Here is a 26375-nt window from a genome sequence, read left to right as displayed (position 1 = left end):
AAGAGCCTCCCACATCCCCCGTGTGGTCCCACTCCAGTGGCAGAGAGCTCACGCTCACTGGGGTCTCCCGTCCTGAGCAGTCTAAGGGGGAGACTAGCAGGTGGGTGGGCGTAACGGGGAGGCTCCCCTGACTCCGCCCGAACCATGGCCGACCAGCCGGCCCCGAGCTCCCCCCCCACGACACACCGACACCGTCACGTGGCTCGGGCTCCTCCCTGAGTGCCTACCAAGGAGGAAGAATAAAAAGTTACTTTATGCTCTGTATGTGTGCAAATATATATATATATATATATATATATATATATATATATATATATATATATATATATATATATATATATATATATATATATATATATATATATATATATATATATATATCCGACCAATTACCCCACTCTTCCGAGCCGTCCCGGTTGCTGCTCCAGGCCCTCTGCTGATCCGGGGAGGGCTGCAGACTACCACATGCCTCCTCCCATACATGTGGAGTCACCAGCCACTTCTTTTCACCTGACGGGGAGGAGTTTCACCAGGGGGATGTAGCGCGTGGGAGGATCACGCTATCCCCCCAGTTCCCCCTCCTTCCCTGAACAGGCACCCCGACTGACCAGAGGAGGCGCTAGTGCAGCGACCAGGACACATACCCACATCCGGCTTCCCAACCGCAGACAGGGCCAATCGTGTCTGTACGAACGCCCCACCAAGTTAACACGGGGATTCGAACCGGCGATCCCCGTGTTGGTAGGCGACAGACTAGACCGCTACGCTACCCGGACACCATGCGCAAGGATATTGAGTGAAGCTGTATGTTAAGTGTGTTTCTGAGCTAACCGGGGGCTGGCTGAGGCGCTGGTGGAACTGGACCAGCCTGCCGAAAACCTCCTGGCAATAGGCGTGCAGCTCCTCCAGCTCTTCTTCTATCAGTGCAGCGTCCGGCGGGGAGCTCTTCTGGATGAGGCCCTCTCCAAACACGATCAGCCCGTCGATGCGCTCCGTATTCAAGGCGATCTCCTTCTGAAAGCTCTGAGGGACACGTTGGACGGACGGATAAAAAAAGTGAGAGAGTAAATGGAGACACCGACACAACAAAACCCCCGGTTGTCTACACCAGCCCGACACCACTCTAGTGAGTTTGCTGACATCTACATGGTAAAAACATAGCAGGCTGGTCTTTGTACTCTGTGGTGTTAGCATAGCAGAATGAACACATCTGCAGCTGATAACATGACTTATGACTCTGGCTTATTTAGGTGTACAAGCACAGCCATCAGCACTGACAGACAGACAGACAGACAGACAGACAGACAGACAGACAGACAGACAGACAGACAGACAGACAGACAGACAGACAGACAGACAGACAGACAGACAGACAGACAGACAGACAGACAGACAGACAGACAGACAGACAGACAGACTGAGGCAGCACTAACTTGAGGACATGAAGTGCTGGAGGGCACAACACTCCCTAAAGCTGAATGAAGGCAGATCTGAAGTTGGCCTAGTTGGCCCTCCTGACTCCATTAAAGTGTTTACCAACAGTCTTGGCAACCTGTCCACCCTTGTCAAACATCAAGTCCAAAACCTTGGTGTGATATTTGATTCCGCCTTCAAGTCTGACAGGCAAGTAAAGTTTTGTCCAGCTTCGTACTATTGCCAAAATCAAGCCGCCCCCCCCTCTCCCTTTTCTCCCCAATTGTACCCGTCCACTCTTCTGAGCCGTCCCGGTCACTGCTCCACCCCCTGTGCCGATCCGGGGAGGGCTGCAGACTACCACATGCCTCCTCGATACATGTGGAGTTGCCAGCTGCTTCTTTTCACCTGACAGTGAGGGGTTTCCCCAGGGGGGCGTGGCACGTGGGAGGCTCAGAGTCAGAATCAGAACACTTTATTCATCCCTTAGGGGAATTTGGGCTCTACTACAGACACTCACGCTCTAGTAAGAAAAAACTAAAAACTAACGGATCACGCTATTCCCCCTCAGTTCCTCCTCCCCCTTAAACAGGCACCCCGACCGACCAGAGGAGGTGCTACTGCAGCGATCAGGACACACACCCACATTCGGCTACCTACCTGCAGACATGTCCAAACTGTGTCTGTAGGGATGCCCGACCAAGCCGGGTAACATGGGGATTCAAACCGGTGATCCCTGTGTTGGTAGGCAATGGACTAAACCGCTACGCTATCTTGACGCTCCAAGCTGTTTCTCTCTTTCAAAGATCTCGAGAAAGTCCTCGACACTTTAATATCCCCCACACGGACTACTGCAACTCTGTGTATACTGGGATTAGTCAGTCATCCCTGCCCTACCTGCATCTGGTCCAGAATGTCGCAGCCAGGCTCCTGACAGGTACCAGGAAGAGAGGCCATATTACCCCTATACCGGCCCCTCTCCACTGGCTGCCTGTGTGGTTCAGAACGGATTTTAAGGTTCGCCTGTTTGTTTATAAAGCCATAAATGGGCTGGGCCCCTCCTATATCGCAGACCTTTAACCCTCTGTTCCACCTTCTGGTCCCTCAGGTCAGCTGACTTGGGACTCCTGGCTGTCTCGCGATCTAAATAATAATAATAATAATAATAATAATAATATCACTACATTTTTATACACCCCAAGTGCTTCACATTGAAGGTGGGTAAGTACTGCATTTTGATGACACAACTGGCCATTGTGACCCTGAGAGGCCACAGCAAGCCCAAAGTCACCTTCTGGGGCAGGGTTCAGTCTGGAGATTGAACAGAATCAGTACAGCTGTGCTACCTGAGCACTCCGAGCATGATCTCCCCCAAAGTCCGGGGCTTGCAGAGCTCCTCGACCCAACTGGCGATGCAGGCGGAGAGTTCTTGGAAACTGTTGACTGATACAGAGTTGCTGAAGGATTGGAACGGGGAGTCCATCATGCTCTGAAAGATGCTAAACTTGACCTGGTCAGACACCTGCTCCTCCCCTTGCTGGGGGTTGTTCTGGTTGGCTTTCACTATGTGCTCAGAGTTCGTTTTCATGATCTTTAGGGCCATCACTTCCTTCTTCAGTGTGGACACGTCCTCCTCTAGCTTCTTCTTCTGCTTGTGAAGACATTGTATGTGGTCTTCTGCAGTATGGTGGCCTGGCTTCTTCTCCTCGTGAAGAAACTGGACGTAGTCAGTGGTCGTCTGCAGTATGGTGGCCTGGCTTCTTCTCCTCGTGAAGAAACTGGACGTAGTCAGTGGTCGTCTGCAGTATGGAGGCCTTGCTTATTTCCTGTGTTCCCACAGCAAATCCAGACTGCTGCTGGCAGGTGGGTACAACGGACTGAAGGTCCTCATAAAATAAGCTTAAGCTCAGGGGGGACCGCGCCTTTGTGGCTGTAGCCCCTATACCAGTGTTTCTCAACTCAGTCCTCAAGGACCCCATATCCTGCAGATTTTCATTGTTACCCTGCATAGGCAGCTCTGCTTGTACTTACTCGACCAATCATCTCGCAGCACTTAATTATGCAAGGTGTGCAACATCTGACAAAATTCATTGCTGATTGGTTGAATAACTACAAACAGGTACCTATTCAGGGTTGCAAAGACAATATGCAGGATAGGGGGTCCTTGACGACAGGGTTGAGAAACACTGCCCTAGACAATGAACAGCATCCCCCTCCCTACAAGATCTGCCCCCTCCAGCCACTCTCGTAAGTCCCGGCTCAAAACGTACTTTCACTCTCTGACGTCTGAATCCTCCTGATGTGGCTGGTTTCTGGCTTGTGCCCATGTCCATGTGTTGTTTATTTGTGCCTACGAGCTATGTGCCTTGTTGTTTATGTCGGTGTTTCTTGTATTTGTGTCTTAACTACTTGCTCTGGTCTGTACAGCACTTTGGTCAGTGTGGGTTGTTTTTAAACGTGCTTCATAAATACATTTGACTCGACTAATCATTGTCGATAGTACTGTCCATACCAGTTCCCTTGGCATGCCTACATCCCACAATACATAATCCATACAGCCTGCCATGCTCCTCACCTGTAGATGTCAGCAAATCCCCTACACTGGTCTGGGGCGTAGTTAGCAGGACTTTTATGAGGGAGAGATCACACATACCATGACTTAATTCTACACACAGTATCTAATGACATGAGGTTTTCTCATATGCTACGATTGTTATATAAGGATGCACATGTGCCTGTGTGTATGTGTGGACGTATGTGCGTGCACGCACGTCAGAGAGGGAGAGACAGACAGAGACACAGAGACACACACACACAGTGAGAGAGAGACCGAGAGAGAGAGACAGAGAGAGACAGACACACACACAGAAACAGAGAGAAACACACACAGTGAGAGAGAGACAGAGAGAGAGACAGAGAGAGAAACACAAACACAGAAACAGAGAGAAACACACACAGTGAGAGAGAGACAGACAGAGAGAGAGACAGAGAGAGAAACACAAACACAGAAACAGAGAGAAACACACACAGTGAGAGAGAGACAGAGAGAGAGAGACAGAGAGAGACAGACACACACACAGAAACAGAGAGAAACACACACAGTGAGAGAGAGACAGAGAGAGAGAGACAGAGAGAGACAGACACACACACAGAAACAGAGAGAAACACACACAGTGAGTGAGAGACAGACAGAGAGAGAGACAGAGAGAGAAACACAAACACAGAAACAGAGAGAAACACACACAGTGAGTGACAGACAGACAGAGAGAGACACAGGGAGAGAGAGCCAGCGAGAGAGACACAGAGACACAGAGACACAGCGAGAGACACGGAGAGAGAAAGAGACACAGAGAGACAAAGAGAGAGACACAGGGAGACACAGAGAGAGACACAGAGAGACACAGAGAGAGACACAGGGAGACACAGAGAGAGACACAGAGAGACAGATTATATAATCACAGACCTTGACCCTTCCTCTCTCGGCTCATTCACTGTCAAACCACTGACCCCTCTGTGTGATTACAGCCAAACGACCCAGTTCATTAAAAGTCCAAACGACCCTGTTCATAAAAGTCCAAACGACCCTGTTCATTAAAAGATCAGACCTTAAGCTGGCAGACACACAACCCAGCAAGCTGTACAACACCACACGTTCATACAGATGGGAGCAACACAGTGCAGGACAGCACCAGAAAGCGATCCAAACACCTCTACATAGCTTTCTGGATTTTCCATACCCCTCCTGTAGAGAAAGCCTCAGTCTAGAGTGAACAATATTAACAGTATAGTCAGGCAAACAGCAAAGGACACACAACTGAAACTGACCACGAACACACCAAAAACTGCACCGAACAACAACTGGTTTGATAATGATTGTAAAATCAGTAGGAAAAAACTCAGAATGCTGTCAAACCAAAAACATAGAAATCCCTATACGGCTGATGTACACTTTCTTTACTGTGAGACCCTAAAACTCTACAAACATACACACAGAGCAACCCCACGGTCATGAGAAGTGGCCTGAACTGGAGCTATAAAACACAACCAGAATCCACTAGACTCCCCGGGTACTGAGCAGGAACTCCTGAAGAACCTGCAGAACCTCACATCTAACACAGTTTGTGGACCTGATGGCATCTTGAACGAAATGCTAAAAAACATGAAGAAGAAATTCCAACTGGCTATATTACAACTGTTCAGTGTTGTTGTGAGTTGTGAGTGTAGGCTGTTTCCCTGACATCTGGAATCCTGGACTTATAACCCCAGTCCACAAAAGCAGAGACAAGTTTGACCCTACCGAGGCATCTGTGTGAACAGTAATCTGGGGGAGGGTTTCTGTAGTACTATGAACGCCAGACTTCTGAACTTCCTTACCAAGCACAGTGTCCTGAGCAAAAGCCAAACTGGAGTTATACCACAACACCACACAACCGACCATATGTACACCCTACATACCCTAATTGATAAACGTATAACACAAAATAAAACAAAAATGTATCCCGGTTTATTGACTTCCAAAAAGCTTTGGATTGTATTTGGCATGCAGGACTGTTCTAGAAAGTTCTGGAGAGTGGTGTAGGGGGTAAAACATAGGAGATTATTTATTCCACGTATTCTGGAAATATGTGCAGTGTAAAAATTTACAAAAAAAGAACAGAATTCTTTACCCAAGGGCGAGGTGTCCGTCAGGGCTGTACCCTCAGCCCCACACTCTTCAATATCTACATCCATGAATTGGCCACTATACTAGAGAAGTCCTCTGTCTCCGGGGTAGGTCTCCACAATCAGGAGGTGAATTGCCTACTCCTTGCAGATGACCTGGTTCTGCTGTCCCCCACAGCAGAGCCTGGATCTGCTAGAGCATTACTGTCAGACCTGGGCCCTGACAGGAAACCCCAAAAAGACCAAAATAATGATATTCCAAAAGAGATCCAGATCTCAGGACGTTCTACCTAAATTCTCAACTGGTACAAAACATGTAGAGTCCTGCACAAACTACACCTGTCTAGGATTAAAACTAAGTTCAGCTGGACATGTTGATGAAGCAGTTCATGAGATGAGAGGGACAGCATGCCGGGCTTTCTACACCATAAAAAAAATATATATATATATATATATATATATATATATATATATATATATATATATATATATATATATACACACACAAACAGAAATACCAGTTAGAATGTGGTTAAAATTAACTGAGTGTGTTATTGAACCAATTGCACTCTGTGGCAATGAGGTGTGGGCCCACTTACAAAACAAGACTTTACTCAATGGGATAACACCCCACTTGGGACCCTGCATGCAGAGTTCTGTAAGAGCCTCCTACAGGTCCAGAGGAAAACTACAAACAATGCATGCAGGGCAGAATTAGACCAACACCCACTAACACTAAAAATACAAACAAGAGCAATGAACTTTGGGACACATCTAAAACTAAGTGGCCCCCTCTCGTATCATCACCAAGCCCTGCAATGCCAAGAGCTGAATAGAAACAGGAACCCCCTTACCCAACTGGTCCTGAGGCTAAGACCTCAAACCTCCTCTATTAACACACCTCAGCAACACAACACTTCACCAATCAGACCCAATCACATTACCAAACAGTTAAACTACATCACACACTGGAAAACACAAACAGAAACACAGAGCAACATGCAGTGCTGTCTGTCTCTACATGGACAGTGCTGTCTGTCTCTACATGGACAGTGATGTCTGTCTCTACATGGACAGTGCTGTCTGTCTCTACATGGACAGTGCTGTCTGTCTCTACATGGACAGTGCTGTCTGTCTCTACATGGACAGTGATGTCTGTCTCTACATGGACAGTGCTGTCTGTCTCTACATGGACAGTGCTGTCTGTCTCTACATGGACAGTGCTGTCTGTCTCTACATGGACAGTGCTGTCTGTCTCTACATGGACAGTCCACCACAGCAGATGATGTGAGCATGGTGACTGACCACCAACTAAAAACAACCTTGACTGTGTGCAGACTGAGTGAGCACAGCCTTGCTGTTGAAAAGGGCAAACAAAGGAAAACCTGCTCCCTGCAGAGCAAAGGCTGTGCTGTCACTGCACCTTCATCATCATCATCATCATCATCATCATCATCATCATCATCATCACTGCACCCTCAGTGAGCCTGGAACAGAGCTACACTTCCTCACCACATGTGGAAATATAAACATGTTGAGAAGCACATTTTAAACTATTCCACCTAATAATAAAAGGTTTTCTTAACCTACCAGAAGAAAAACTACCAGTCCTGCTAGGGGAAGACACACACAGCTGTAAGTTAGCAGCAGTCTATGTTGCTGCCTGCCATAAAGTGAGGCACAGTGAGTGTAAGTTAGCAGCAGTCTATGTTGCTGCCTGCCATAAAGTGAGGCACAGTCAGTGTAAGTTAGCAGCAGTCTATGTTGCTGCCTGCCATAAAGTGAGGGACGGTGAGTGTAAGTTAGCAGTGGTCTATGTTGCTTCCTGCCATAAAGTGAGGGGCAGTGAGTGTAAGTTAGCAGCAGTCTATGTTGCTGCCTGCCATAAAGTGAGGCACAGTAAGTGTAAGTTAGCAGCAGTCTATGTTGCTGCCTGCCATAAAGTGAGGGACAGTGAGTGTAAGTTAGCAGTGGTCTATGTTGCTGCCTGCCATAAAGTGAGGCACAGTAAGTGTAAGTTAGTAGTGGTCTATGTTGCTGCCTGCCATAAAGTGAGGGACAGTAAGTGTAAGTTAGCAGTGGTCTATGTTGCTGCCTGCCATAAAGTGAGGGACAGTGAGTGTAAGTTAGTAGTGGTCTATGTTGCTGCCTGCCATAAAGTGAGGGACAGTGAGTGACAGTCACCTGACACACATTGTTGCTGCCATATTCGATGACAGTATGTTCTTTTGTCTTGTACTGTTTCTTTGTTGTACTTATGTTTGTTTGTTGTACTATGTTTCTTTGTTGTACTATGTTTCTTTATTGTAGTGTGTTTGTTTGTTGTACTGTTTCTTTGTTGTACTATGTTTCTTTGTTGTACTGTTTCATTGTTGTACTATGTTTCTTTGTTGTACTGTTTCTTTGTTGTACTATGTTTCTTTGTTGTACTGTTTCATTGTTGTACTATGTTTCTTTGTTGTACTGTTTCTTTGTTGTACTATGTTTCTTTGTTGTACTGTTTCTTTGTTGTACTATGTTTCTTTGTTGTACTGTTTCTTTGTTGTACTATGTTTCTTTGTTGTACTGTTTCTTTGTTGTACAATGTTTCTTTGTTGTACTGTTTCATTGTTGTACTATGTTTCTTTGTTGTACTGCTTCTTTGTTGTGCTATGTTTCTTTGTTGTACTGTTTCTTTGTTGTGCTATGTTTCTTTGTTGTACTGCTTCTTTGTTGTGCTATGTTTCTTTGTTGTACTGCTTCTTTGTTGTGCTATGTTTCTTTGTTGTACTGTTTCTTTGTTGTGCTATGTTTCTTTGTTGTACTGTTTCTTTGTTGTACTATGTTTCTTTGTTGTACTGTTTCATAGTTGTACTATGTTTCTTTGTTGTACTGTTTCTTTGTTGTGCTATGTTTCTTTGTTGTACTGTTTCTTTGTTGTACTTTCTTTCTTTGTTGTAGTGTGTTTGTTTTCAATGGTGTTTTCCAATTGATGTTTGGCTTTTTTTTTCAATGTTTGGACACTTGCTTTGGCAATATGTGTATTGTTACGTCATGCCAAAAAAGGCATTTGAATTGAACTAGAGATTGTTGTTGTTGCTGTTATTATTATAATCATTGTTGTTGTTGCTGTTATTATTATAATCATTGTTGTTGTTGCTGTTATTATTATAGTCATTGTTGTTGTTGCTGTTATTATTATAGTCATTGTTGTTGTTGCTGTTATTATTATAGTCATTGTTGTTGTTGCTGTTATTATTATAGTCATTGTTGTTGTTGCTGTTATTATTATAGTCATTGTTGTTGTTGCTGTTATTATTATAGTCATTGTTGTTGTTGTTGTTATTATTATAATCATTGTTGTTGTTGCTGTTATTATTATAATCATTGTTGTTGTTGCTGTTATTATAGTCATTGTTGTTGTTGCTGTTATTATAGTCATTGTTGTTGTTGTTGTTATTATTATAATCATTGTTGTTGTTGCTGTTATTATTATAATCATTGTTGTTGTTGCTGTTATTATAGTCATTGTTGTTTTTGCTGTTATTATAATCATTGTTGTTGTTGCTGTTATTATCATAATCATTGTTGTTGTTGCTGTTGTTATTATAATCATTTTTGTTGTTGCTGTTATTATTATAATCCTTGTTGTTGTTGCTGTTATTATCATAATCATTGTTGTTGTTGCTGTTATTATCATGATCATTGTTGTTGTTGCTGTTATTATTCTAATCATTGTTGTTGTTGTTGTTGTTATTATTATAATCCTTGTTGTTGTTGCTGTTATTATTATAGTCATTGTTGTTGTTGCTGTTGTTATTATAATCATTGTTGTTGTTGCTGTTATTATTATAGTCATTGTTGTTGTTGCTGTTATTATTATAGTCATTGTTGTTGTTGCTGTTATTATTATAGTCATTGTTGTTGTTGCTGTTATTATTATAGTCATTGTTGTTGTTGCTGTTATTATTATAGTCATTGTTGTTGTTGCTGTTATTATTATAGTCATTGTTGTTGTTGTTGTTATTATTATAATCATTGTTGTTGTTGCTGTTATTATTATAATCATTGTTGTTGTTGCTGTTATTATAGTCATTGTTGTTGTTGCTGTTATTATAGTCATTGTTGTTGTTGTTGTTATTATTATAATCATTGTTGTTGTTGCTGTTATTATTATAATCATTGTTGTTGTTGCTGTTATTATAGTCATTGTTGTTTTTGCTGTTATTATAATCATTGTTGTTGTTGCTGTTATTATCATAATCATTGTTGTTGTTGCTGTTGTTATTATAATCATTTTTGTTGTTGCTGTTATTATTATAATCCTTGTTGTTGTTGCTGTTATTATCATAATCATTGTTGTTGTTGCTGTTATTATCATGATCATTGTTGTTGTTGCTGTTATTATTCTAATCATTGTTGTTGTTGTTGTTGTTATTATTATAATCCTTGTTGTTGTTGCTGTTATTATTATAGTCATTGTTGTTGTTGCTGTTGTTATTATAATCATTGTTGTTGTTGCTGTTATTATCATAATCATTGTTGTTGTTGCTGTTATTATTATAATCATTGTTGTTGTTGCTGTTATTATTATAATCATTGTTGTTGTTGCTGTTGTTATTATAGTCATTGTTGTTGTTGCTGTTATTATCATAATCATTGTTGTTGTTGCTGTTGTTATTATAATCATTGTTGTTGTTGCTGTTATTATCATAATCATTGTTGTTGTTGCTGTTATTATTATAGTCATTGTTGTTGTTGCTGTTGTTATTATAATCATTGTTGTTGTTGCTGTTATTATCATAATCATTGTTGTTGTTGCTGTTATTATTATAATCATTGTTGTTGTTGCTGTTATTATTATAGTCATTGTTGTTGTTGCTGTTATTATCATAATCATTGTTGTTGTTGCTGTTGTTATTATAATCATTGTTGTTGTTGCTGTTATTATCATAATCATTGTTGTTGTTGCTGTTATTATTATAGTCATTGTTGTTGTTGCTGTTATTATAATCATTGTTGTTGTTGCTGTTATTATAATCATTGTTGTATTTTGTTGTTGTTGTTTTACATGCTTTGACAATATGTACACAGACGTACACGTATGTCATGCCAATAAAGCACATATTGAATTGAATTGGAACTGAATTGAGAGAGAGAGGGGGGGGGGGAGAGAGAGAGAGAGAGGGGAGAGAGAGAGGGGGGGGGGGAGAGAGAGAGAGAGAGAGAGAGAGAGGGGAGAGAGAGAGAGGGGGGGGAGAGAGAGAAAGAGGGGGGGAGAGAGAGAGAGAGAGAGAGAGAGAGAGAGAGGGGAGAGAGAGAGAGGGGGGAGAGAGAGAGAGAGAGAGGGGAGAGAGAGGGGGGGGGGAGAGGTGAGTTGCCATTCTCTTACACTGAGCTGCTGTATCTTGTGATGGACATCACTCTCGGAGAAATGTTCAACGTTGCTGAGCTGCAGGTCCAGCTCTGTCAGCCACAGCAGCATGCCCTCCCTGGTGCCCTCAAAGTCCTCCCTCTGACCTGTGAAGTGCTGTGAGGGGGCAGGAGACAGGAGCAGTACATACAAAGAGGAGGAGAGGGAGGGACGGTGTGCAGGTGTTAATTATTCATGTAAACTGACAAGGTCGGTTAGCAGTTGCATTTCTTTTTTTTTAACCCCGCCCCCTCTTCTCCTCAATTGTACATGGCTAATTACCCCATTCTTCCGAGCCATCCCGGTTGCTGCTGGGGGGGGGGGGGGTTGCAGACTACCACATGTCTCCTCCAATACATGTGGGATCGCCAGCCACTTCTTTTCACTTGACAGTGAACAGTTTCACCAGGGGGACACAGTGCGTGCGTGGGAGGATCACACTATTCCCCCCAGTTCCCCCTTGCCCCCGGAAAACCACCCCAACTGACCAGAGGAGGCGCTAGTGCAGCGACCAGACATACCCACATCCGGCTTCCCACCCGCAGACATGGCCAATTGTGTCTGTAGGGACACCTGACCAAGCCGGAGGTAACACGGGGATTTTAACGGGCGATCCCCGTGTTGGTAGGCAACAGAACAGACTGCCACACCACCCGGACATTTTGCATTTGCATAACAGTGCAACTTTATGGATTAGCATTTCAAAATGGTGAGGTCTTGTCCTGAACAGTGTAGGGTAACCCTCTTGTCCTGAACAGTGTAGGGTAAACCTCTTGTCCTGAACAGTGTAGGGTAACCCTCTTGTCCTGAACAGTGCAGGGTAAACCTCTTGTCCTGAACAGTGCAGGGTAAACCTCTTGTCCTGAACAGTGTAGGGTAACCCTCTTGTCCTGAACAGTGTAGGGTAAACCTCTTGTCCTGAACAGTGTAGGGTAAACCTCTTGTCCTGAACAGTGCAGGGTAAACCTCTTGTCCTGAACAGTGTAGGGTAAACCTCTTGTCCTGAACAGTGTAGGGTAAACCTCTTGTCCTGAACAGTGCAGGGTAAACCTCTTGTCCTGAACAGTGTAGGGTAAACCTCTTGTCCTGAACAGTGTAGGGTAAACCTCTTGTCCTGAACAGTGCAGGGTAAACCTCTTGTCCTCAACAGTGTAGGGTAACCCTCTTGTCCTGAACAGTGTAGGGTAAACCTCTTGTCCTGAACAGTGCAGGGTAAACCTCTTGTCCTGAACAGTGCAGGGTAAACCTCTTGTCCTGAACAGTGCAGGGTAACCCTCTTGTCCTGAACAGTGTAGGGTAAACCTCTTGTCCTGAACAGTGTAGGGTAACCCTCTTGTCCTGAACAGTGTAGGGTAAACCTCTTGTCCTGAACAGTGCAGGGTAAACCTCTTGTCCTGAACAGTACAGGGTAAACCTCTTGTCCTGAACAGTGTAGGGTAACCCTCTTGTCCTGAACAGTGCAGGGTAAACCTCTTGTCCTGAACAGTGTAGGGTAAACCTCTTGTCCTGAACAGTGCAGGGTAAACCTCTTGTCCTGAACAGTGCAGGGTAAACCTCTTGTCCTGAACAGTGTAGGGTAAACCTCTTGTCCTGAACAGTGTAGGGTAAACCTCTTGTCCTGAACAGTGTAGGGTAAACCTCTTGTCCTGAACAGTGCAGGGTAAACCTCTTGTCCTGAACAGTGCAGGGTAAACCTCTTGTCCTGAACAGTGTAGGGTAAACCTCTTGGCGATATCTTGCAGTAACATACAGTCCACATTAAGGACATCGCACTTTGGAATAACAGTGTGTATTCATGTGTCCCCTCGTAAGTCACCACATTTTATAAAACGGTTACCTAATCGTATTTCCCATAATCTTTGTCGCCTACCTTGAGCCTACGCAGAATGGCCGCCACTCTGCGGTGCAGACAGTCCCAGCGGCGGTTTCCTTCATGGACCATGGCTTTGAGCTGGCTGGCCCGGTCTGTGCGGTTCTCCCTGGCCAGACGGCGGTACAGGTCATTTACCAGCTCCAAGTGGGTCAGCTTCTCATGAACTTGCCTCTGGAAACCCTGTGGAGGAGAATAAGTAATCCAGAAGTGACATCAAGCTTCATTTGTAAAGCAATTCTTCCCATCCGTATCTCCAATAACTCTCTCACTTGTTTCCTACCATATGGAGACACACAATAGGAGCTCCTATACTGTACACTGGTGTTTACCTACCCTCCTCCAACTCCTACATTCATGTAATAGAACAAACTGTGAGACTGGACACGAGTGTTGATTTAACTGTTGCTGCCAATTCAGTTTCACAAATCAGAAAACGGTCAAGTAGCTAACGTTTTTACCGCCCTCCAACTCTGCTGTTTCTTTGAGTGTCAATGAACTAAATCTACTTCCTGAACTCCCTTTTTGTTGAAATGCCATCCATCCATCCATTATCTGAACCGTTTCTCCTGCTCTCAGGGTCACGGAGATGCTGGAGCCTATCCCAGAAGTCATTGGATGGCAGGTGGGGAGACACCCTGGACAGGCTGCCAGGCCATCACAGGGCCCCCACACATACACATACACGTGCACACACACACACACGTGAACACACACACACGTGAACAAACACACACACACACACACACACACACACACACACACACACACACACACACACACACATTCATACCTAGGGTCAATTTAGTATGGCCGATTCACCTGACCGACATGTCTTTGGACTGTGGGAGGAAACCGGAGCCCCCGGAGGAAACCCACACAGACACGGGGAGAACATGCAAACTCCACACAGAGGACGACCCGGGACGACCCCCAAGGTTGGACTACCCCAGGGCTCGAACCAAGGACCTTCTTGCTGTGAGGCGACCGCGCTAACCACTGCGCCACCATGTTGTGCCGCCCTTGAAATGTCAGTCACATTTAAATGTGATAAATGTGATGAAGTGAACTGGGGTTCTAGAACGACAAAGAAAAGTTCAGTCTGCAGTCGCTCACAACAAGAGACAATCTTCAATTCGAATAAAAAGGGCAGCATTTCACACCAACGTCACCATTTTCTCCACCCCTCAACAAACCTCATACTTCTTGAGTTCTTCTTTGGCAACGGTGTAGAGAACATCGGCGGAGTTGGGGTTGGCAGCTGTACGCTCAGCCATCTTGAGCCAATCCTCAAAGCGTGAGTAGTCGTCGAGGAACTTACACCAAAGTTTGGAAGTCTCCTCGATCCTAAAAGAAGTAGAGGTCCTTTTAGCAGTCTAAGAGAAAAACTATCCCAAAACAACTCCATTTCAGATGCCTTAATTCAGTTATTGTCTGTCTGCATTTATGTGTGTAGTTGCAACCATCTGCTTCACAAACAGGTGGTTATACGTATTACATCAGCTCCAGATCTAAGATGGCGATCACCTGCTTCCGGTGTGGAAAGATGGTGGTGCAATTCACGTTTGCAGTGGCCTCACCCAGTACCGGTGTGGAAAGATGGCGGCATGAATTCATGTTTGTGGCGGCCTCACCCAGTACCGGTGTGGAAAGATGGCGGCATGAATTCATGTTTGTGGCGGCCTCACCCAGTACCATCCATGCAGTGTCTTTATCCACGTCTACGTCTAAGGTTTTACTTCATTTGATGGCTGGGAGAGCTTTGTGTGCTGTGTCCTGTGGGCCCAAGGACCATGGCCCTGTCCGGAGCTCCTTGGGCAGCCTGGCGGGGTGCAGAGGTGGGCTGGGCTGGGCTGGGCTGGCTGCTGGCCAGCAGTTCCGATGGCACCAGGGGTGGTCTGGTGGCGGCCTTGCCTGATGTTGACTGTGGTGTTTTTGGTGTTGTCGTGTGGAGTACGGGGAGGTGTGTCTGGGGTGTCTGGCTGGGGGAGATGGCGTTGGGTTGGCTGGGAGAGCTTGCTCTGCTGAGTCCGGTGGGCTCAAGGACCACAGCCCCTGCCTGGAGCTGCACCCAAGGTGGGGGATGCCCAGGATGGTCTGGCAGGATGCGGGCTGGGCTGGGCTGGCTCGTATGGACCAGCAGTTCTGACAGTCATCCTGGCTGGCGTTCTTTCCCTTGGACGGTAATTTTATTTTAATTTTTTTGTTTAGTTTGGATATATGTGTTTGGACTTAGTATGTGTTAGTTTGCATATGTGTGTTGTTGTAGTTTTTGGGTGTGTTTTTGTCTTTGTGTTGCACTGCTGTGGGCTGGGGGAAACGACATTTCGTAAATGACAAAGTGCTCCTGATCCCTGAAGTGCTAGGATAGGTAGCTTCCGTAGTTTGAGTTTTTCTTGCATTTCAGCATTTATCAAAAAGAGTATTGAGTAATTCTGCAAATGCTCGATATCTGACCTCTACATCAGCCTAACAAACCCGGTGAACCTGACTGGTTCTGCCTGATCCACATTTGCCAGAGCTGCTCTGAACAATAGGTAGGCATGTTTTCCATGGCTATGAACAAAGGTGTGTTTATGTGGTCTTAAGAGTGAGTGTGTTTGCACAAAAAAGGGCGGTGACATGGTGACATAACTTATTCCAGTCTGCTACCTTAGCCTCCTGTCCAGGGCCATGGTGCAGATGGTCCTCCAGCGCTGGTCCAGGCTGCGGCTGGTCTCCTGCAGAGAGTCACATTCGGCCTCTGGGCCACATGTAGCGTCCTCGTCCCGGAGCAGCACGTCGCACAGGCTCAGCACGGAGGCCACGCCTTCGGTGTGTGTCTCGATGTCCTTCTGCAGCTCCTGGACAGACATATGAGGAGACAAAGCCAACACCGCCTCATTCTAACAATACAGTAGGGCAGCATGCAGAGATGGATCTGACAACCTGAACTCCACGTTAGGAGGGGACTGTCGTTCATTCTCACATGTCATGCAGACTGCACAGGATCCTTCAGGCAAAATGCAAGGCGTGGACAGTAGTACCGCACATTTCATCGGGGTGCAACTCCCCTTTTGTTGAGGGTCGCTGCTCCACCCCCTCTGCCAACCCGGGCAGGGCTGCAGGTCTGCAGGTCTGCAGGGCTGCAGGTCTGTAGGTCTGCAGGTCTGCTCCACCCCCTCTGCTGAGGTGGGGAGGGCTGCAGACTACCGCACGCCTCCTCCCATACATGTGGAGTCGCCAGCCGCTTCTTTTCCCCTGACAGTGAGGAGTTTCACCAGGGGATATAGCGCATGGGAGGATCACACTATTCCCCCTCCACCTCGAACAGGTGCCCTGACCGACCAGAGGAGGCGCTAGTGTAGTGACCAGGACACACACCCACATCCAGCTTCACACCCGCAGACATGGCCAGTTGTGTCTGTAGGGACGCCCGACCAACATGGGGATTCAGACCAGGATCTTGGTGTTGGGAGGAGTAGATTGCTACGCTACCCCGATGCCCCAGTGTATACAGGCTTAACACAACTTCAGCTCGGTAGCTAGCGTAGCAAAAAAAAAACAATTTTTAGCTAGCCTTAGCTAATGTAAAATTGTCTCTAGGTGTGAATGTGTGTGTGTGTGTGTGTGTGTGTGTGTGTGTGTGTGTGTGTGTGTGTGTGTGTGTGCCCTGTGATGGACTGGCGGGCTGTCCAGGCTGTCTCGCCTCCTGCCGCCCAGTGACTGCTGGGATAGGCTCCAGCATCCCCACGACCCTGAGAGCAGGATAAGCGGTTTGGATAATGGATGGATGGATAATACACCACTGTTTTGGGGGGGGGGGGGGGAGTGGGAACTGGGGGGAATAGCGTGATCCTCCCACGCGCTACGTCCTCCTGGTGAAACTCCTCACTGTCAGGTGAAAAGAAGCGTCTGGAGACTCCACATGTATGGGAGGAGGCATGTGGTAGTCTGCAGCCCTCCAGAGACCGGGATGGCTTGGAGGAGTGGGGTAATTGGCCAGATAAAATTGGGGAGAAAAAAAATGGGGGACACCCCCCCCCCCCCAAAAACAAAATGAAAGATAAAAATCTGCTCCTGTGTTTTCACAATGTGTGTGTGGTGTGTGTCTGTGTGAGAGTCTATAAAGGGCCAAACTAAAGCATTTGGGGCCTTGATTCTTTTTGGAGGTTATTGGGGATGATCAGGGGCACCTATAAAAACTAGCAGAACATTAAAATTATGCATAATTAATTATGCATAAATATGCAAAATATGAATTTTTCTAAAAATGGCTAAAACCCACTTTTCTCTGCATTTCAGGTGATTCTGAGCATCTTTGATTTTTTTCACCTATAACTTTTTTCTGGGACTTAGAAATGTTTTGGCATTATGCAAAATATCTGCATTTTTGCAAAAATGCACTGATGATCCTCATTTCTTTTGGAGGTGGTAGGTATTGTTCCAGAGAGGGCCAGAAAAATAGCAGAACATGAAAATAATTATAATAATTATGCATAATTATGCAAAGTATGCATTTTCTAAAAATGGCTAAAAACCACTTTTCTCGGCATTTCAGATGATTCTGAGCATTTTGGGGGGAGGGAGTTGGAGTAGGGGGGGGGGTTTAGGGGCAGGGGGAAGGCGGTTAGCTGGCAGGATGAAGAGGAGGGAGATCTAGACGGGTGGAGAACCACACCGCTACACTGTAGCGGGGTTCTTCTAGAGTAACAACATAAAAAGAAGTAAAAGCCAGTTGAAGATAAATCTGATAAGGGGTCCAGACCCTAGGACAGGTCAAACAGCGACAGGCTCAGCAGACGGAGGCAGAAGCTCCCGATAACGTGCCGTGGGACTCAGTCCACATGTGTAGCCAGGGACAACTCGCCGCAGCAACGCTCGCTGAATAAAACCAAGCACGCCTCGCATTCTCTCACGTTGTGTGTCTGCGTAACACAACGTCAACAAAACTTAAGTCCCAGCCCCGAACCCATGTGGTGGGGACGGTGAACAGTGAATTGACGGGGTTGTGCTGTGTGTGGTGGGTTAGGACGGGGTTGTGCTGGGTGGGGTGGGGTGGGGTGGGGTGGGGGAGCCGTGGTCCCCGGCCTACCTGGTGCTCTGCCAGCCTCCTGTGGATCTCCTCGTGGCGGCAGACGCTGTATGTGATGGGGCGAGCGAGCTCGGCCTCCAGGCGGGACAGCCACGAACACAGGCTGGCTACGTTCTTATCCAGCTGCTGCACGGTGACCAGCCTCTCCTTCAGCCTCTTCACCCTGCCGCACAACCCACCGCACAACCCACCACACAACACACCGCACAACCCACCACACAACCCATCACACAACCCATCACACAACCCATCGCACAACCCATCACACAACCCATCACACAACCCATCGCACAACCCATCACACAACCCATCGCACAACCCATCACACAACCCACCACACAACACACCGCACAACCCACCACACAACACACCACACAAACCATCACACAACCCACCACACAACCCACCGCACAACCCACCGCACAACCCACCACACAACCCACCACACAACCCACCACACAACCCACCGCACAACCCACCGCACAACCCACCACACAACCCATCACACAACCCACCACACAACCCACCACACAACCCACCGCACAACCCACCGCACAACCCACCACACAACCCATCACACAACCCATCACACAACCCACCACACAACCCACCGCACAACCCACCACACAACCCACCACACAACCCACCACACAACCCACCGCACAACCCACCGCACAACCCACCACACAACCCACCACACAACCCACCACACAACCCATCACACAACCCACCAGACAGCCACACAAACAGCCACACAAAGACAAAAGAGAGGAACAGAGCATGAATGTGAGATTCTTCTTTGTTGGATTTCTCCCCTTTTCTCCCCAACTGTACGTGGCCAGTTACCCCCCTCCTCTGAGCCGTCCCGGTCTCTGCTCCCCCCCCTCTGCTGATCCGGGAGGGCTGCAGACTACCACATGTCTCCTCCCATACATGTGGACTCACCAGCTGCTTCTTTTCACCTGACAGTGAGGAGTTTCGCCAGGGGGACGTAGCGCGTGGGAGGATCACGCTATCCCCCCCCAGTCCCTCCTCCCCCCCCGAACAGGTGTCACGACCGGCCAGAGGAGGCGCTAGTGCAGCGACCAGGACACACACCCACATCCGGCCTCCCGCCCGCAGACAGGGCCAGTTGTGTCTGTAGGGATGTTGTGGGGAAGGTGGAGCTGGAGTCCTGGACATACCGTAACTTCAACTTGACCAACTGTTGCCTTGATTCATTGCCGGACATTCATGAACGGGACATTTGTCGCCTGAACCCGACGTAGCTGCGTGGGCGTGGCTTCTGCTTTGAGAGTCGTGACCAGGATATAGAGGTTACACGTACACAAACACACCCAAATTCATACAAACCACACAAATTAATGTCCTGCTTATGCTAATAAATATACATGTAAGAGACAAAAACACCACCTTCACACGTAATGAAAACTATTCACCAGAGCAACATCACATCTAAGGCATCCCCTGTTTCCTACAGCCCCAGCTATTCACTGGTCCACAGTCCTCCCAGGTCTCCCGAAATAGAGGCTCGAACGTTGCCATGGCAACTAAACTGGACAACGTTACCCCCACCCAGTCTCCCCATCAGTGTCACCACAACACTTTGTATGATGAAGGCCCTCTCCAGACCATCTTTTTAGCCCCAAGCCTCATGTGCCCTGTGTGGAAGATGGGGATAATTCACCGGTTTGGTCCTCCCCAGTTAAGGCCTAACGAGGCCTGTCAGGGCTCAGCAGGAGACTCTCCAGGAAAATAGAGTGAAGAATAAAGTAAGAGTCCGGTTATAGTGTCGCTCGGTATGGAGAGTGTGCACGTGTGTGTGATCTTGTACTTCTATCTTTGGGAGGACCAATTTCAGTTTTTAACCATCAGAATGAGGACATTTTTGCAAAGTGGGGACATGTTGTTGGTTCCTCAATTTAAGGGTGTATTTTAGGGGTAGGACTTGGGTCTAGGGTTAGGGTTAGGGTTAGGGTTAGGGTTAGGGTCAGGTTAAGGATCAGGTTAAGGATCAGGTTAAGGATCAGGTTAAGGATCAAAGTTAAGCATGTAGTTCTGCATGCAGGTTAGGGGTAAGAGGTAGGGAATGGATGTGGTCAGTGGTGGTCCTCGCAAAGATAGGAGTCGAAGTTCACAGCAATTCAATGTTGGTTTTGGGCCTTGCAGCTTACGTGCAGAGATTTCTCCGGGTTCTCTGCATGTTGTGATGATATTATGGACTGGAGATGATGAAATCCCTAAATTCCTTACAGTTGTACGTTGAGAAACGTTGTTCTTAAACTGTTGGACTATTGGCTCACGCAGTTGTTCACAAAGTGGTGAACCTCGCCCCATCCTTGCTTGTGAACGACTGAGCCTTTCGGGGATACTCCTTTATACCCAATCATGACGCTCACCTATTCCCAGTTAACCTGTTCACCTGTGGAATGTTCCAGACAGGGGTTTTTTGAGCATCCCTCAACTTTCCCAGTCTTTTGTTGCCCCTGTCCCAGCTTCTTTGGGACGTGTTGCAGGCATCAAATTCAAAATGAGTGAATATTTGCAAAAAACAATAAAGTTTGTCAGTTTGAACATTAAATATCTTGTCTTTGTAGTGTATTCTACTGAATACAGGTGGAAAAGGATTTGCAAATCATTGTATTCTGTTTTTATTCACGTTTTACACAGCGTCCCAACTTCACTGGAATTGGGGTTTGTACATATAATGTACTGGCCAGCTCAGATTTTCACCCCCCAGTCTCACACACACACACACACACACACACACACACACACACACACACACACACACACACACACACACACATACACACACACATACACACACACACACACATACACACACACACACACACACACACACACACACACACACACACACACACACACACACACACACACACACACACACACACACACACACACATGGCCCCAACAAAGACACAAAGCCTGGCCAAGGGTCCCCATTGTGAGCAGGGGGACAGGAGAACAAGGAGGAAGAGGAAAGAGGAGAACAGAGCAGGAGGATCAGTGAGGATGTCAGAACAGGGAGGAAGAAGAAAGGAGAACAGGAGGATCAGTGAGGATGTCAGAACAGGGAGGAAGAAGAAAGGAGAACAGGAGGATCAGTGAGGATGTCAGAACAGGGAGGAAGAAGAAAGGAGAACAGAGCAGGAGGATCAGTGAGGATGTCAGAACAAGGAGGAAGAAGAGGAGAACAGAGCAGGAGGATCCGTGAGGATGTCAGAACAAGGAGGAAGAAGAAAGGAGAACAGAGCAGGAGGATCCGTGAGGATGTCAGAACAAGGAGGAAGAAGAAAGGAGAACAGAGCAGGAGGATCCGTGAGGATGTCAGAACAAGGAGGAAGAAGAAAGGAGAACAGAGCAGGAGGATCCGTGAGGATGTCAGAACAAGGAGGAAGAAGAGGAGAACAGAGCAGGAGGATCCGTGAGGATGTCAGAACAAGGAGGAAGAAGAAAGGAGAACAGAGCAGGAGGATCCGTGAGGATGTCAGAACAAGGAGGAAGAAGAAAGGAGAACAGAGCAGGAGGATCAGTGAGGATGTCAGAACAGGGAGGAAGAAGCAAGAGGAGAACAGAGCAGGAGGATCCGTGAGGATGTCAGAACAGGGAGGAAGAAGAAAGAGGAGAACGGAGCAGGAGGATCAGTGAGGATGTCAGAACAGGGAGGAAGAAGCAAGAGGAGAACAGAGCAGGAGGATCAGTGAGGAAGTCAGAACAGGGAGGAAGAAGCAAGAGGAGAACAGAGCAGGAGGATCAGTGAGGAAGTCAGAACAAGGAGGAAGAAGCAAGAGGAGAACAGAGCAGGAGGATCAGTGAGGAAGTCAGAACAGGGAGGAAGAAGCAAGAGGAGAACAGAGCAGGAGGATCAGTGAGGACGTCAGAACAAGGAGGAAGAAGAAAGAGGAGAACAGAGCAGGAGGATCCCTGAGGATGTCAGAACAGGGAGGAAGAAGCAAGAGGAGAACAGAGCAGGAGGATCAGTGAGGATGTCAGAACAGGGAGGAAGAAGCAAGAGGAGAACAGAGCAGGAGGATCAGTGAGGATGTCAGAACAAGGAGGAAGAAGAGGAGAACAGAGCAGGAGGATCCGTGAGGATGTCAGAACAAGGAGGAAGAAGAAAGGAGAACAGGAGGAGACGTGAGGATGTCAGAACAAGGAGGAAGAAGCAAGAGGAGAACAGAGCAGGAGGATCAGTGAGGAAGTCAGAACAAGGAGGAAGAAGCAAGAGGAGAACAGAGCAGGAGGATCAGTGAGGAAGTCAGAACAAGGAGGAAGAAGCAAGAGGAGAACAGAGCAGGAGGATCAGTGAGGATGTCAGAACAAGGAGGAAGAAGAAAGAGGAGAACGGAGCAGGAGGATCAGTGAGGATGTCAGAACAGGGAGGAAGAAGCAAGAGGAGAACAGAGCAGGAGGATCAGTGAGGAAGTCAGAACAAGGAGGAAGAAGCAAGAGGAGAACAGAGCAGGAGGATCCGTGAGGATGTCAGAACAAGGAGGAAGAAGAGGAGAACAGAGCAGGAGGATCGGTGAGGATGTCAGAACAGGGAGGAAGAAGAGGAGAACAGAGCAGGAGGATCAGTGAGGATGTCAGAACAGGGAGGAAGAAGCAAGAGGAGAACAGAGCAGGAGGATCAGTGAGGAAGTCAGAACAAGGAGGAAGAAGCATGAGGAGAACAGAGCAGGAGGATCCGTGAGGATGTCAGAACAGGGAGGAAGAAGCAAGAGGAGAACAGAGCAGGAAGAGAAGTGAGGATGTCAGAACAAGGAGGAAGAAGAGGAGAACAGAGCAGGAGGATCAGTGAGGATGTCAGAACAGGGAGGAAGAAGCAAGAGGAGAACAGAGCAGGAGGATCCGTGAGGATGTCAGAACAGGGAGGAAGAAGAAAGAGGAGAACGGAGCAGGAGGATCAGTGAGGATGTCAGAACAGGGAGGAAGAAGCAAGAGGAGAACAGAGCAGGAGGATCAGTGAGGAAGTCAGAACAAGGAGGAAGAAGAAAGAGGAGAACAGAGCAGGAGGAGAAGTGAGGATGTCAGAGGACCAAGTTAACAACACCCAGCAGCAGCAGCAGCTGCTGCAGCAGGGTGGAGGGCTCCACATGGCCTGGAGACGTAGCGTCACCAGGCTGTGTGCTACAAGTGAGGAAGAGCAGGATGCTGTGGTGACCAGCTGGCTGGCGTTCCCGGGATGATGTAGTGGGATGGTGTGTTTGGGGAATGCTGGGAGACGGTTATTCAGCCATACCAGGCCAAATGTCTTGCTGTCCCTTGTTGTTTTCCCGAGTGCTGCATGCTAACTTTGTCACGGGTGTCAAAGGGTTGTTAAAAGTCGGGACAATGGGACATCCGGGTAGTCTGAACCCCCGTGTCACCTCTGGCTTGGTCAGGACTCCCTACAGACACAATTAGCCATGTGTGTGGGTGAGGAGCCGGAGCAAAGAAGGAGGGATCTCAGTTCCTCTTGCCCCGCTGGTGTGGGTGTTGCCACAAAGGCTGATGGCACGTTGTGCGTGTCTCTCACCTGTCCAGCTGCCAGCCGAGAGCCGCGGATGGACATTAGGGTGTTGACCCCGGCTAGGCCACCGTTTGTGGGGCGCTACCCGGTCGTGTGGTGCCGTCACACAGGTGTGGGGACTGTAGCACAGTTAGCTATGTGCCATTTGCAAGAGGGCAGAAACAGCTAGCAGGACACGCCGCTGGATTCAAACCCCACGGCTTTTGGCACACACACACACACACACTTGCCAAGAAACAGCCGACATCACACACAGATCCCCCATTCCCCAGCATACCCCCCCCCGTTCCCCACCGTGCCTCCCCCGGCACCCCCCCCCCCCACACATCCCAGGGTCATCCTACTCCGACTGACAAAAAGGGGATCAGAGGCGAGACGGGGACATATGGCTTAGTCCGAAACACCACTGCAAACGCTCCCACGGGCCTCTCCATCTGTCGACGGGAGGTCAGCCACAACACCGCCTCAACAGCGCCTCATCATGGTGGCTTTAGCCACAGCGTTGTGTACATTTATGACAGGAAGCCATGTATTTCCAACGGCTGCAGAATGAGACTACAGCACCACACAGCAGGTGGACACACAACACTACTACTACTACCACGCAATCACCGCTGCCTGCAGTCAGCACCGGCCCACTGCAGGCCAGGACCACAAGCCAGGACCGCAAGCCAGGACCGCAGGCCAGGACCCGCTGATATGTCCACATGGACGAGGCTTCGGTCTGAAGCTGGTGCATTGTCAGGAGCAGGACAGACATGCACACACACACACACACACACACACACAACCATTTGTTTAACCATCACCTGTGAATACTGTACTTCCTAGCATGTTGCTGGCAGCGTGCTTCCACTTCTCTCTCTCAGCTCTAAACTTTGATGGGGGCCTCCAGCCCCCCATGTGACCTCCTCTATTCGTCACCCCGCTACCCTGACACGGGGTCACAGAAGCTGACCGTTACCAGGAATACATCAGAAAACGATTTATCCCCGCCAGGGGCTAGCCTGGGAGGGGATAGCACATGTGGTCACGTAAGAGAGAGAGTGTGTGTGTGTGTGTGTGTGTGTGTGTGTGTGTGTGTGGCTAATCTCACATACTACTTGGCCTATTAGCCTGAAATCATTTGTGCACAGTTATGCGTGTATGATGAAGAACCTGTTGCGGTTGCGGTGATCCACAACCTTGTTGCTGCCCAGGCTACGTCCACATCTACGGTGGACTCAGATCGGGCAGCGACAGTGTCAGAACGTCAGGTATGCAGGTACGGGTCTTAAAAGTACACGAGAAGCGGATCGTATTCACACGTCAGCAAATCATTCGCCGCTGATCTCCGCACAGGAGCACCGGATGAGCCAAAAGCGATGACCTCTGTCTGTATTTGCATAATATAACAACGCTGGGTAAATGGTTTGCGCTCGTGCATATGTGACTCCCGTCTGGGGTTGACTCGGATTGGGCGGTGACAGGATCAAGAGTCATGAAGTAACAACTTTCTCTCGGCTGCAGCCGGAGGAGCAGAGGAGGGGGTGGGAGGATAGTCTCGTTGCTGCCTGATCGGAGTCAACCGTACTCGTGAGTCGCACCCCTGCGAGCGTAACCGGGTTACCCAGCTTCACCATGTCATGAAAATAACGACAGGGTTAGACCACAATGGTCGTATAGCAAACCTTGGTAACACTTTAGTATGGGGAACATAGTCACCATTAATTAGCTGCTTATTAGCATGCAAATTAGCAACATATTGGCTCTTAATGGGTCATTATTACGTACTCATTAATGCCTTATTCTGCATGGCCTTATTATACAACCAGTAAGCCATTAACTATGAGTTTTCCCTCTATAGCCTCAGAAGTATTGCTTATTAGTAGTACCATCTCAATATGCTTTGCTTAGTATGGCCTTTATAAGGTGGTAGTACCACCAGAAGAGTTATTCTGCCTTACTAACACTTAATGAATATGCTCTGTTCTTACATAACAACACACAACACTACAAGTGTTCATAGTGTTACATTACTCTACATTAAGTTTCTGTTACTCAGAATATGTTCCCCATACTAAAGTGACATCTTGATCATTACTGATTCACTAGTAATTAAGTGTTTTTTATGTTCCCCATACTAAAGTGACATCTTGATCATTACTAATTCACTAGTAATTAAGTTTGTGTTACTTAGAATATGTTCCCCATACTAAAGTGACATCTTGATCATTACTAATTCACTAGTCATTAAGTTTTTTTATGTTCCCCATGCTAAAGTGACATCTTGATCATTACTAATTCACTAGTAATTAAGGTTTTTTTATGCTCCCCATACTAAAGTGTTACCCAAACCTTTTCTTTTTGGGAAGTGCAAGGTCACATTAGACTTGGTCGCATTTCTGCGAGGGTCCATCTCGTAGCAGGCTGTGCATCCACAGAC

General features: G+C 47.4%; 1 protein-coding gene across 1 annotated transcript; it reads right to left on the bottom strand.

The window, feature by feature from the left end:
• Window positions 1-2755: 2755 nt before the first annotated feature.
• Window positions 2756-3740, bottom strand: LOC130125069 (max-like protein X). The gene is made up of 3 exons (XM_056294509.1): window positions 3684-3740; window positions 3190-3299; window positions 2756-3074 (listed from the first exon to the last, which is right to left on the bottom strand). The coding sequence occupies exons 1-3, from the start codon at window positions 3738-3740 to the stop codon at window positions 2756-2758; spliced, it is 486 nt and encodes a 161-aa protein (XP_056150484.1).
• Between the last annotated feature and the right edge of the window lie 22635 nt (window positions 3741-26375).

The sequence above is a fragment of the Lampris incognitus genome, chromosome 15 (genome assembly GCF_029633865.1).
Source record: "Lampris incognitus isolate fLamInc1 chromosome 15, fLamInc1.hap2, whole genome shotgun sequence".
NCBI lineage: Eukaryota > Metazoa > Chordata > Actinopteri > Lampriformes > Lampridae > Lampris > Lampris incognitus.
Note: the sequence above shows the minus strand (reverse complement) of the source record. Positions and strands in the feature narration are given on the sequence as shown.

Bases quoted from the DNA above. Each gene is read 5' to 3' on its own strand.
- LOC130125069 (XM_056294509.1), bottom strand. From the start codon at position 3,740: ATGGGCACAAGCCAGAAACCAGCCACATCAGGAGGATTCAGACGTCAG. The intron at 3,300-3,683 runs GTACGTTTTGAG...TTATTTTATGAG, and splicing joins TCAGACGTCAGAGAGTGAAA to GACCTTCAGTCCGTTGTACC. The intron at 3,075-3,189 runs TCTTCACGAGGA...CCACATACAATG, and splicing joins ACCACTGACTACGTCCAGTT to TCTTCACAAGCAGAAGAAGA.